Source organism: Capra hircus, chromosome 4 (assembly GCF_001704415.2).
Source record: "Capra hircus breed San Clemente chromosome 4, ASM170441v1, whole genome shotgun sequence".
Taxonomy (NCBI): domain Eukaryota; kingdom Metazoa; phylum Chordata; class Mammalia; order Artiodactyla; family Bovidae; genus Capra; species Capra hircus.
The window spans coordinates 76024702-76038527 of record NC_030811.1 but is presented as its reverse complement, the minus strand read 5'-3'; the positions used below and the strand labels follow the sequence as shown (position 1 = coordinate 76038527).

The 13826-nt window shown below is 38.3% G+C and overlaps 2 protein-coding genes across 2 annotated transcripts in view; one reads left to right on the top strand and one right to left on the bottom strand.

Moving 5' to 3' along the window:
- The window catches only part of LRRC17 (leucine rich repeat containing 17), a 40685-nt gene extending 29747 nt beyond the window's left edge, over positions 1–10938 (top strand). The window contains exons 3-4 of the mRNA XM_013963247.2: positions 3810–3965; positions 9987–10938. Coding sequence (XP_013818701.2) covers positions 3810–3965; positions 9987–10384 — 554 coding nt within the window. The 3' untranslated portion in view covers positions 10385–10938. The remainder of the gene's footprint in view (positions 1–3809; positions 3966–9986) is intronic.
- Positions 1–13826, bottom strand: part of FBXL13 (F-box and leucine rich repeat protein 13) — a 196874-nt gene that overhangs the window by 121237 nt on the left and 61811 nt on the right. The window lies entirely within an intron of this gene.

The following is a 13826-nucleotide window of genomic DNA, read 5'->3' as shown; positions in this document are numbered from 1 at the left end:
GTTCTTCCTAGGATCTCCATCTCCTTGTTTACATGGAGTTTATAAGATAGAATGTAGCTTTCCAGTCAGGGTCTTGCTGGTCCTAAAGGAGGATATTACTCAGTATTTCATCATTATAATAAGTTCAAATCTTAAAATCTTTCACATTTCTATGTGTTGGCAGACACAGCTCTAGGTTAAATGAGACAGTATCTTATCAGAGGATGGAAATAAAGTCAATCCAAATTTTCAAAGCAATTTTACTATAAGAGGGCTCAATATTCTTATGGCTTCCCTGGTGGCTCAGATGGTAAAGAATCTGTCTACAATGAGGGAGACCTAGGTTCGATTTCTGGGTGGGAAAGATTCCCCTGGAGAAGACAATGGCAACTCACTCCAGGATTCTTGCCTGGAGAATTTCATGGACAGAAAGCCTGGCGGGTTACAGCCCATGGGGTCGCAAAGAGTAGGACATGATTGAGCGACTAACACTTTCACTTTCATACTTTCAATATTGCTGAATCATTTTGGGCTTCAAAATCACTGCAGATGGTATCTGCAGCCATGAAATTAAAAGACACTTGCTCCTTGGAAGAAAAGCTATACCAATCTAGACAGCACATTAAAAAGCAGAGACATTACTTTGCCAACAAAGGTCCATCTAGTCAAAGCTATGGTTTTTCCAGTAGTTATGTATGGATGTGAAATTTGGGCTATAAAGAAAGCTGAGCATCAAAGAATTGATCCTTTTGAACTGAGGTGTTGGAGAAGACTCTTGAGAGTCCCTTGGACTGCAAGGAGATCCAACCAGTCCATCCGCAAGGAAATCTGTCATGAATATTCATTGGAAAGCCTAATGCTGAAGCTGAAGTTCCAATACTTTGGCCACCTGATGCAAAGAACTGACTCATTTGAAAAGACCCTGATGCTGGGAGGGATTGGGGGCAGGAGGAGAAGGGGGCAACAGAGGCTGAGATGGTTGGATGGCATAATCAATGGACATGAGTTTGAGCAAACTTCGGGAGTTGGTGATGAACAGAGAAACCTGGCATGCTGCAGTCTATGGGGTTGCAAAGAGTGGGACACTACTGAGCAACTGAACTGAAACTTAACATATTTAACAAGCTCATTGTTTCCCATGTGTTATTAGATAACTAACTTTGTTGCTGCCTAAAAACTACCCCAAACCCTAGCAGCTTAAAACAACACACTTTATTATCTCACAGTTTCTGTAGGTCAGGAAGCCAGACATGGGTTAGCTAAGTCCACTGCTTCAGGATCTCTCACGAGGCTGCAATAAGGTATTGACCAGGGCTTGGTGCTGTGGTCTCATCTGAAGGCTCAACTGGAAGAGCATCTTCTTCCAAGCTCATATGGCTTGGCAGGATTCAGTTCCTGAAGGACTGAGGGCCTGAGTTCCTTGCTGGCTGTCAGCCAGAGGCTGCCCTTAATTACTTGCCATGTAAGCCTTTCCAACATGGCACCTTGCTTCATCAAAGCCACCAGAAGAGAGTCTGCTAGCCTGACAGAAGTCATAATTACTTATAACCTAATTATGAAAGTGACATCCTATCATATTTGCTACATTCTATTGTTAGAAGCAAGTCACTAGGTTCAGCCCATACTTAGGGAGAAGAGTTTACACAAGAACATGAATATCAGTAGAAGAATTGTTGGGTGCCATTTTAGAGTCTGGCTTATTTATTTGTGATATATTAGACATTGTTCTAAACCTTCTTCATGAAGCTTTCATGGGTAGGAAGGTACAAAAATTAAAAGAAAATCAATAAGATGTACACTGTGTCTAATGTTGCTATCTACTATTGAAAAAAAAGCAGAAATAGTATTATTACTGTTGTCTGCTTGAAAGCAGAGAGAAGTCATTTTAAATACAGAGCCAGAAAGGTCTTATAGCCATCCCAATATATTGTTTCCACCCCTGTTGCTGCCCAATCCTCACGTTACCCTACATATGCCAAGTTTGAGGATTCTAGGCAGATGGGCAGCATAAATGAGACTGAAAGGTACCATGACTAGTCAGCAGAGCACAGCATTTAGAAGCATAGGTTTGAATCGCTAGTCTAGGTTCGATACAGGATACAGGATCCTTGGGGCTGGTGCACTGGGATGACCCAGAGAGATGATATGGGGAGGGTGGTGGGAGGGGGCTTCAGGGTTGGGAACTCATGTACACCTGTGGTGGATTCGTGTCAATATATGGCAAAACCAATACAGTATTGTAAAGTAAAAAAACAAATAAAAATAAAAAACTACAAAAAAAAAAAAAGAAGCAGCATAGGTTTGGGGGCTAGCAAGTCTGTGTTTAAATCCTAGGTGTATGACTATGAATAAGTTGTGCCTCTACTTTATCTGTAAAATGAGGATAAATGTACTTACTAGCTTATAGGATTCTTGCACATAACACTTGTTAGGACACCTAGAAAAGTTCTTATGCAGAGATACTAAGATACCAAGATCCCATCAAGAAGAAAAAGCTAATATAACAGTAATAAGGATACCAGAGAAGGAATCCATTGACCATGAATTCTAAACTGTTAAAAGAAGGGAGGAAATAAGACTGGATCTTTATGAAGGTAAACATACTATTAGTTAAGAAATCATATATACCAGAGGGTTTTTAAAAAATATTTGGAAGAAATTATCAGCAACTCAGTTATTCTCTAGCAAAAAGGGAATCACGGATAGATGTATACCACCTTTCATGAACTTTACTGTTCCTAGTTCAAAGAATTTCTACATATTCAAGAAGTCTTTGTGTCATGCTACTTCTCAGGTATGAACTAATCTGCATATTTTATTTGTTGCTTCTAGTTTCTTAGGTCCAAACAGGTTTGTTTCTCTTCACAGATTCCACTTGCTCTACTTAGAATTGAGCAAAACCTCTTCAGAATATTTTGCTAAAGATTAAAATAAAGGGCAAGTAGTATGCTAAAATATAAACTAAACACGCTTTATAGTTTTACAAAAGCATAATTTAAAGACAAATATAAATATGAAAGTTAGGTGAACCTTAATTGCCTATCAACCTATGAAAACTGGATTCCTTCCAGAGGCTTCTCTTGTAGCAGTAGTACTGGTAGCAGCATTATTATCGTTGTTGTTCCTGAGGAGTCCAGTTACTGCAGTACCTCAGGAAGAGTTAGGGATGAGTGAGTACAACTGAGTCACAAGGATTCAGGGAGTAAATGGTGATCAGGAAGCAAGAGGAGCAAATGAGGACTATACTTTCTCAAATTTTAGCATCCAAGGAAAGGAGAAATAAGATAACAGCTTGAGGGTCATCAAGGTCAAGGGCTTTTGCTTCTTTTTTAGGATGGTGAAATCTGAGCTTATCTGTTGAGAGGAGAGGGATGAAATGAAGATGCTACAGAGAGGCCGTAATTAGTAGTCAAAGCTCTTAGAGGAGTAGGAAGGGAATCAGAGGGGACGCGCATGGAGTGGTTTGATTTGTAGGTTTTATTTTGTTTCAGCTTTCTGTTTTTAAAAAGCTTTGGTGATTCTGACAAATGGTTAGCCTTGAGCCCAACTAGCCCACACTGCCTGTTGTCCTCCTTGATTTCTTGCCGTCTCTAGGAAGTTTCTCAGAACATTTCAGCAATGAGCGCTATCTCCTCCTCTAAGTGAGATGCACTTAGGTTGCTCGGCTTTGGTGGAATTCAGTATATTCTCAGGCTTGTTCATAGCAAAGTTCTTTGGCTTTAGATGGGTTATCCTTTTTCCTTTCAAGAGCTGACTCTTTACCACATGAGTGATAGAGTCAGTGGGGTCAAGAGGAGAGCTTGGTAACCTGAACATGATTTTTTTTCTAGAGTTGAAGAAAGTTCCAAACAACATTCCTCCAGATATTGTTAAACTTGACTTGTCACATAATAAAATCAACCAACTTCGACCCAAGGAGTTTGAAGATGTTCATGAATTAAAGAAATTAAACCTCAGCAGCAATGGCATTCAATTCATAGATCCTGGTAAGTTCCACAAATAGCCCTTTTAACAGGCCACAGGTATTCTCTGGCAACATTTATAGTAAATACAATTTAGTTTTTGAAAAACTAAAAAGAACTTTGAATTTAATTAGAACTTGCTTGGCACTCAAGGAAATATTTGCCAAATTGTTGCTTTATGAAGTATGTAATAGTATGTAATATTGCTAAGCAACAGTTATTCAATTGGTCAATTATTCAATTGGCCCAAAGAAGTGTTTTGTATAATATATTTTAAAAATAAGAGTATGTGGCTAATAATATGCTACACATGTTGTGATTTTTTTTTAAAAGGAAATTCAGATTTGGCATTCTCTTTGCTATTCATTAAGTCCCAACTTGTTTAAAGTAAGACTTTAACAGTAAATTTGAAGCATTCTGCTAAGCAGAATAAATTAAGTTCATAAAATTAAGTATGCTCATAAATTAAGATAAAATATGCTTAATTAGAGCCAGATAGATTTTTACCTAATCCTAGATCAAGATCAATTCTTTTTCATCCTTCAAATCTCTTCTCCATTTGCTAAGCAAAGCCCCTGACAAGAATGAACATGGTAAGTTAACACACTGAATTTAGAAAGAACTGAGAATGATTGCAATGGTGATCAGATTTGTAATGTACATAGTATTTGTGTATTCCTAATTAAGAAGCCCACTGTTTAAAAATGTGTATTAATGCATGTATGCTATCCTAAGTCACTTCAGTCATGTCCAGCTCTTTGTTGACCCTATGGACCATAGCCTGCCAGGCTCCCCTGTCCATGGAATCCTCCAGGCAAGAATACTGGAGTGGATTGCCATGCCCTCCTCCAGGGGATCTTCCTGACCCAGGGACAGAACCCAGGTCTCTTATGTCTCCTGCCTTGGCAGGCAGGTTCTTTACCACTAGTGCCACCTTGGAATACTATTCTTTTGTTGTTGTTGTTCTTGTCTCTTTTTTTAAATTAATTTATTTTTTAATTGAAGGATAATTGCTTTACAGAATTTTATTGTTTTATGTCAAACGTCAACATGAATCAGCCATAGGTAAACATGTGTCCTCCCTCTTGTACCTCCCTCCCATCTTCTCCCCATTCCACCCCTCTAGGTTGATACAGAGCCCCCGTTTGAGTTCCCTGAGTTACACAGCAGATTCTCATTGGCTATCTATTTAACATATGGTAGTGTAGGTTTCCATGTACTCTCTCCTTATATCTCACCCTCTCCTCCCTTCCCATCCACCTGTGTCCTTAAGTCTGCTCTCTATGTCTATTCCTCCATTACTGCCCTGTAAATAAATTAATTGGTACCATCTTTCTAGATTCCACATATATACATTAGTATATGATATTTATCTGTCTCTTTCTGACATATTTCACTCTGTATAATAGGCTCTAGGTTCATCCACCTCATTAGAACTGACACAGATGTGTGCCTTTTATGGCTAAGTAATATTCCATTGTATATACGTACAATAGCTGCTTTATCCATTCATCTGTTGATGAGCATCTAGGTTTCTTCCATGTCCTCAGTTCAGTTCAGTCGCTCAGTCGTGTCTGACTCTTTGCAACCCCATGAATCGCAGCACACCAGGCCTCCCTGTCCATCACCATCTCCTGGAATTCACTCAAACTCACATCCGTCGAGTCGGTGATGCCATCCAGCCATCTCATCCTCCGTTGTCACCTTCTCCTCCTGCCCCCAATCCCTCCCAGCATCAGAGTCTTTTCCAATGAGTCAACTCTTCACATGAGGTGGCCAAAGTACTGGAGCTTCAGCTTTAGCATCATTCCTTCCAAAGAACACCCAGGACTGATCTCCTTTAGGATGGACTGGTTGGATCTCCTTGCAGTCCAAGGGACTCTCAAGAGTCTTCTCCAACACCACAGTTCAAAAGCATCAGTTCTTCAGCACTCAGCTTTCTTCACCGTCCAACTCTCACATCCATACATGACCACTGGAAAAACCATAGCCTTGACTACACAGACCTTTGTTGGCAAAGTAATGTTTCTGCTTTTCAGTATGCTATCTAGGTTGGTCATAACTTTTCTTCCAAGGAGTAAGCGTCTTTTAATTTCATGGCTGCAGTCACCATCTGCAGTGATTTTGGAGCCCCAAAAGATAAAGTCTGACACTATTTCCACTCTTTCTCCATCGATTTCCCATGAAGCGATGGGACCAGATGCCATGATCTTCGTTTTCTGAATGTTGAGCTTTAAGCCAACTTTTTCACTCTCCTCTTTCACTTTCGTCAAGAGGCTTTTGAGTTCCTCTTCACTTTCTGCCATAAGGGTGGTGTCATCTGCATATCTGAGGTTATTGATATTTCTCATGGAAATCTTGACTCGAGCTTGTGCTTCTTCCAGCCCAGCATTTCTCATAATGTGCTCTGCATATAAGTTAAATAAGCAGGGTGACAATATACAGCCTTGACATACTCCTTTTGCTATTTGGAACCAGTCTGTTGTTCCATGTCCAGTTCTAACTGTTGCTTCCTGACCTGCATACAGGTTTCTCAAGAGGCAGGTCAGGTGGTCTGGTATTCCCATCTCTTTCAGAATGTTCCACAGTTTAATGTCCACACAGTCAAAGGCTTTGGCATAGTCAATAAAGCAGATTGTCCTAGCTATTGTAAATAGTGCGGCAGTGAAGATTGGGGTACATATATCTTTTTCAGTTTTGGTTTCCTTGGGGTATATGCCTAGTAGTGGGACTGCTGGGTCATATGGTGGTTTTATTCCTAGTTTTTTAAGGACTCTCCATACTGTCTTTCATAGTGGCTGTATCTATTTACATTCCCAACAGTACAAGAAGGTTCCCTTTTCTCCATACTCTCTCCAGCGTTTGTTGTTTGTAGAGTTTTTCATGATGACCATTCTGACTGGTGTGAGGTGATATCTCATTGTAGTTTTGATATGCATTTCTCTGATAATGAGTGATGTTGAGCATATTTTCATGTGTCTGTTAGCCATCTGTTTGTCTTTGATGAAATGTCAGTTTAGGTCTTTTTAGATTGAAGTATAGTTGATTTACAATACTGTTAGTTTCATTTGTATAGAAAAGTGATTCAATAATACATATGTGTTTTTTCACATTCTTTTTCATTATAAGTTATCACAAGATATTGAATATAGTGACCTGTGCTACACAGGAAATCCTTGTTGTTTATTTTATATATAGTAGTATATAGTTTCACTGACTTACTCACTCATTATTTTAATCTCTAAGCCCATCCATATGGCTGCAAATGGCAATATTTCATTCTGGCTGAGTAATATTGTGTGTGCATGTGTATATATACATAAACATTCATCTGTCAATAGACACTTAGGTTGCTTCCATGTCTTGGGTATTGCAAATAATACCTGCAGTATTACCCTTTCCCCTTTTGTTCAACTCAGTTTCAAGAAAGTATGATATTTTCTACATTAACAAATATGTACTGAGCATCTGGAAAATGTCAACCACTTTCCTTGGTAAATCCTCTGGCTAAAAAAGCATCTCAGAACTTTTAAGTGGTCATTTCAGGCTGGTCATTTAAGTCAAAATGACCTTTAAAACTTTTAAAATAAATACCTTCTATATTTCAGGGTTTTTGAGTTGAAACACTGCCAAAGCAAACTTACTTTAATGATGTATGCTGGTAGGTATACAAATGCAATGAAATATATCAATCTTAAAAGGCGATGTGAATAATACAGTCTCATAAAATGCCAGATATTATTGCAGAAAAAGGAAAGAAGGCAGCCTCATTTTAGAATCTACCTCGTTTAAGGAGCAAATGAAAAGTAGCTTTCCAAAGTGCCCAAGTACGTATGGTTTAAGTAACAACTTTAGCATTTTCAAAATAAAATATAGGAATGTTTACAGATGCTTTCAATCTGAAGGGCTAATTTCTATTAAGAAAAGTAAACAGTGAGATGATTGACTCACAAAGGTTAAGTTTTTTTTTAATGCAGTGTTTTCAGAACTATCATTGCAAGGGCTGACCTTTTGCTCCTTCACAGCAGCCTGTTCCTCACTCCCTCCTCCTCCCCGCACCCAAGTCATTGCTTTGCACCAAAATATAATTCTTTGGGGGGCTTCCCTGGTAGTTCAGCTGGTAAAAATCCTCCTGCAAAGCAGGAGATCCCAGTTCAATTTCCTGGGTTGAGAAGATCCCCTGGAGAAGCGATAGGCTACCCACTCCAGTATTCACGGGGTTCTCAGGTGGCTCAGAAGGTAAAGAATCCATCTGCAATGCGGGAGACCTGGGTTCAATCCCTGGGTTGGGAAGATCCCCTGGAGGAGGGCATGGTAACCCATTCCAGTATTCTTGCCTGGAGAATCCCCATGGAAAGAGGAACCCCATGTCAGTCCATGGGGTTGCAAAGAGTCAGACGCAACTGAGCAACTAAGCACACATGGGTTTTGTCTGAGAACAAATGATATGAAAATGGTTAATGGTACTGGTTTGAGAGTGTATTTTTGAAATTCCACATAAGGGCACTGTCTACCCTAGCCAAAAGTATTTTAAAACAGCAATGAGAAAATGTTTAAAATATAAACAAAATATTTAAAATCAGGATTGGCCTGTTATAGCATACCCGGTCTATTCACATTAACTGAAATAGGGATAATTTATGTTTAGATTTCTTTACTCTCAGAGAAGGAAAAATAGCTTTTTGTTGTATTATTTTGTATTATGTGTTTAATATTTGTTTTAATTATCTACCCTCTGGTGAAATTAAATACATATGAATTCAAAGCTGATAGCTACCATAGCTTGCCAAAATACAACCAGATGTTTTCAAAATATTAATAATTTTTTTTGTTTTGGACAATACAAGAATATAATTCCTTCCCCATAAACTTGGAAGTGGCTATTTTCTAGGCATTTTCAGAGTTTATTCATTTCCCAAAGAGCTGTCAGATTTCAGAACACATTTCTCATTTTTTGTGCACTTATGTCTTACATTGAAATATTTTCCTAATTCATGTCTTTCTGTGGCATTTTTCCAGTGGATATTTTTAAAAAATGCACATGAGCACAAAATACATTTTTTAGAGATCTAACTTAAAACTGATTTTTCAAATAAAAAATTGTACTCTAGTTAATCTAATCAAGGGGAGAGCTTTGAGGAAAAACATGTTTCAGAATTTTTCATTTAAACATGTATACTGTTAGGGAAATATAATTAAAACCAGAGTCCTTACCCAGCACAGAAACCCTCTCCACAAAGTAGTGGAGAAAGAAAACTCTTTTATTATTGAATAAGCATTAAATTGGAATGTGATGTACACAACAGGCAATCTGCTAAGAGATTGCAGAGGCAGAAAGAAATCTCTCCCTTTATATAGCCAAGCAGAATCAACCTAGCATATGTGTGTTTTCAGGATACATGTTTGATCCCTGGATAGGGAAGATCCAACCCAGAGAAGGGAAAAGGAGAAGGGAAAAGCTACCCACTCCAGTATTCTGGCCTGGAGAATTCCAGGGACTATACAGTCCGGGGGTCTCAAAGAGTTGGACATGAATGACTTTCACTTTCAGTCCTTAAGTAAGAAGCCTTGACAGCACCACTTGCCAAACAGTTCATTCTAAAACCTTACTGAGCAATTGGAGTGGCCATCTGCGGTAGCTAATTGGCTTTATCAAGAAGAAAACAAATTTCTGTCTTTATGACAAGAGATAATTTTGCGCCTTAAAGGCTTCTACCCTCCCACAGTAACTGGGAGTCAGGAGTGTTTCCTCTCTTGATGTTTCCATTTCAAAGAGATTGTTCCCAGGTTTTTAAGAAGGATGTTCCTCAGAGAGCTGAGAAAGGCCTCTTTAGTCTTCTAAAGGATGTATATATATTTCAAAAGAGAAGAGAAAGTACTTGGAAGTTTTCTAAAGTAAGAACTCTGAGAAAAAGGAGGTTAAGGAAAATCTTTTCCTTTATTTTCAACAGCGAGAATTGTCTCTTAATTTTAAATTTGTCCTTATAATATACAGTGCACTTAACCTAATTACTCATTGGTTTAATAAATATTTTCTGTTTCTAGCTGCTTTTTTAGGACTCACACATTTAGAAGAGTTAGATTTATCAAACAACAGTCTGCAAAACTTTGACTATGGTGTATTAGAAGACTTGTATTTTTTGAAACTCTTGTGGCTCAGAGAGAACCCTTGGAGATGTGATTATAACATCCACTACCTCTACTACTGGTTAAAGCATCACTACAACGTGCATTATAATGGCCTGGAGTGCAAAATGCCTAAAGAATACAAAGGATGGTTTGTAGGAAAATATGTTCGGAGTTACTATGAAGAATGCCCCAAAGACAAATTACCAGCATACCCTGAAACATTTGACCAGGATATGGAAGACGATGAATGGGAAAAAATACATAAGGATCACACAGCAAAGAAGCAAAGTGTAAGAATCACTATTGTGGGATAACAGAATTGTTCTTGTTGCAACTAGTTTGCCTTTGCTATACTGGTGTTGGAAAACCGCATGTTTACATTTTGATTAACTGTATTATTTATGCAGGATTATCCAACTAAAGGAAGGTTCCCTTGATTATTATTGTTGTTGTGACAATATAGTAATCAAAGGAATACTCTTATCCTGCTTGCCTGCCTGTTTGCCGAACAGCTTTCGATGATGATCCCACACTGGTAACCTGCAGGAGTTGGGTCCTAATGATGGCATTAGATTTTCATAATGTCCTGTATAAATCTTTTTACTGCTTTTTGAAAATAAAAATTTTAAAAAAGCTTGGTTCATTTTTACATGCTTTTCAAGAGCTGCGTGCACATACCTAAAGATGATCAAAATGAAGAAATACAAATGATTAGTAATAATAAAATCTTATTCTCTCCCCTCTACCCCCATTTTTTTTCCAGTAAGTCAGCTTATACACTGAATAAATTTCCATGTTTGATTCCTGTGCACTCCAAAATGAGGTCCTGGTAAACCCAAATGCTCCACTACTTTTCACTGATCCTTGCCAAAAAAAAAAAAAGTCAAGCTAAACCAGAAGAATTGTCACAGGCAATAAGCCAAGAATCTGAGAATTATATTAGAAATTGGTTAGAAGACCGGACTCTGAGAAGCAGTTGTACGTGGTGTGAATCATGAACCCTGAACAGGTATAAACACTAGTAAGTGTGGAAACAACACTGGTGTTTTAACAGAATTTAGGCTATGGAACCGCCTGTCAGTGAGAAGGATCTGAGCCCTTCATATGTGAAGCAGCATAAAACAGGATGAAATTAGGATTCAGAGTCAGGATTTGAGATGAAAAAGAAACAAAAAAGAAATTGATATCAGAAGCAACTGAGGGAGCAGGTGGTATGGAAGAGAAATCCTATGGGGTTGCAGGTTAAATTCAGCTCACCTAGAAAAACAGATCACCAGAAAGAGAGGAAGTATTTGGAGACTAACCCCATCAGTTTGTATTTTGATAGTACTATTCTATTAGAAAAATAAAATGAAATATGTACACATCATTAGAAATACAACTTTTTATGCAGATTTCCTTTTTCATATTGAGTTGAACATATTTTCATTTCTTATATCAAGGTATTCATACAAAGTTTAGCAACTGATCTTTGATACTTGCACAGATTTCCAAAGCATAGACATGATAAATAGTATTGAACATGTTTTTTTGGCTGTGCCATGTGGCTATGGGATCATAGTTCCCTGACCAGAGATTGAACTCAGGCCATGGCAACAAAAGTGCCCAGTCCTAATCCCTGGACCACCTGGGAATTCTGTTGAGCATTTCTGAAGCACCTACTAGAGCTCAGACACTGTGCTAAGAGCTTCACATATTCTTTTTCTAATTCTTACAAGATCCCCCTGAGGTACATAATATTATCTGCCTTTTCTAGATGAGGAATCTGAGGCATAGTGTATGCCTCCTGAAACACCTTTCTCCTTTTTCTCCTGAAACACCTGTGAGGGCTGGAGACACTCTTTGGGTCAAGTCAGTTAAATCTGTACTAATATGTATAGGAAACCAAGAGACTGGGGAACAGGAAGAATTCCTGGAGCTTGTGGTTCAGGAAACGACACAGCATTGTAAGGTTCTAACCTCTATGCCCTTTTTCCTATGGTTTGGGTCAGGGTGGAGACTTAAGAGACACTGGTTCTCAAAGCAAGTTCTCACGTTATTCAACATGATATGTTAAAGGCAGCTGTTAAATTTGAAGTGTTACCAGAGAGATATAATAAATTTACTTATTGTTGATGAGCACTTAGAGTGGAATATTAAAGAAAACATCCAAGATTTGATGGTGGAGAAAGCCCAGGTGGGACCATAGTAGGAGACAAAGGCACACAATGGAGAGGTGAAGGTTCCAGAAAGGAATAAGGACATTAAATCTGATTCAGACAAAGGACCCAAATTACTCTCTGGGTTAGTCTTTGGAGGCTAGTTGGGAATTTGATTGGTTGATTTTTATATTCAGGATTATCCCCAGGGATCTATTTGGAAATAAAGCTCTGGAACACACGGTGATACAAACTGATCTGGATCATCCAAAAGTAAGTTGTTTAGAATTGCTACTATCTTCCTTGGCCAAAATTTAAATATGTTTTTAAAAGTTTAAGATTGCTATTTTTATGTATCAGAGTTCATAGTTTCTCAGGGAAGCATTGCTGATCAATGATGAAATGAACAATTAGATACTTCCTCTCCTGCCAGTTTCTTACTTATCATTTGATAACTTGTCTTTGCAACTTCCTTCTATTCAACAGGTGATGAAATTCAGGAGTTTTTTAAAAGTATATTTCATAGTAGTCAAAAATAATACAATCCTGAGATCTCCATATTTGAACACATATGTTTAAATATCACCTGAATTTTTATTCAAATACCCAAGTGTTTGTTTTTTTCAACTAGTTCTAAGATTCTTTGATTTTTTCCTTTTTTTGAAGTAAATAAGATTTACTACAAGCTAAGGTCTTTTGAGTGCTAAGTCTGAGTCAGTCCTGACCTAAATCTTGACTCTTTGAGAAAGGTATTTAATATTAAACTGTGGATTATTCATTTGTTAAACATTCCCTCTCCTGGAGTTTTCACTGTGGATCAATTAGCACCCATTTCTGAGAAATCTGAATAAGGCTCCTGCTCTGGCAAATAGAAGCAATTCAGTAATAAGAATCTACTTGGCTAAATTCTGTGAGATTTGGGGGCTTCTTTCTGCAGGAGGCAGAGTATTTGGTGAGTGGATGGGGAGATGTAATATGTATCAGTCAACAGTGTGACTAATCAGTATAAATGAGAGAACCAGTAATAATAACATGAATATGGTAGGCAAACTGGAAAATTACTTCATAAATTCTATTCCTCCCAAAATTAAGTATTTTATTCTATGAATTCTAGAAACATAAACATGCAACTTTGGGAGTATTTACAAGTCAGGTGTTTTCTGAACTGATCTCATCTTGCCAGTCATCAAGTCGGTGTAGAAAAACTGCAGTCAAGTGGAGCCTCTCATCCCTTATGAATCTGTTTTGCTCAGGTTCAAAGATGTAACTGCTGGACTTAAAAATCACTATGTGTATCCTTGCCAAATGTATGCTCAAGTGTTTCATCATATACTCTGCATCAGTTCAGTTCAGTCGCTCAGTCATGTCCGACTCTTTGCGACCCTACAGACTGTAGCATGCCAGTCCTCCCTACCATCACCAACTCCCGGAGTTCACTCAGACTCATGTCCATTGAGTCGGTGATGCCATCCAATCATCTCCTCCTCTGTTGTCCCCTTCTCCTCCCGCCTTCAATCTTTCCCAGCATCAGGGTCTTTTCAAATGAGTCAGCTCTTCACATGAGGTGGCCAAAGTATTGGAGTTTCAGCTTCAGCTTCAGGCCTTCCAGTGAATATTC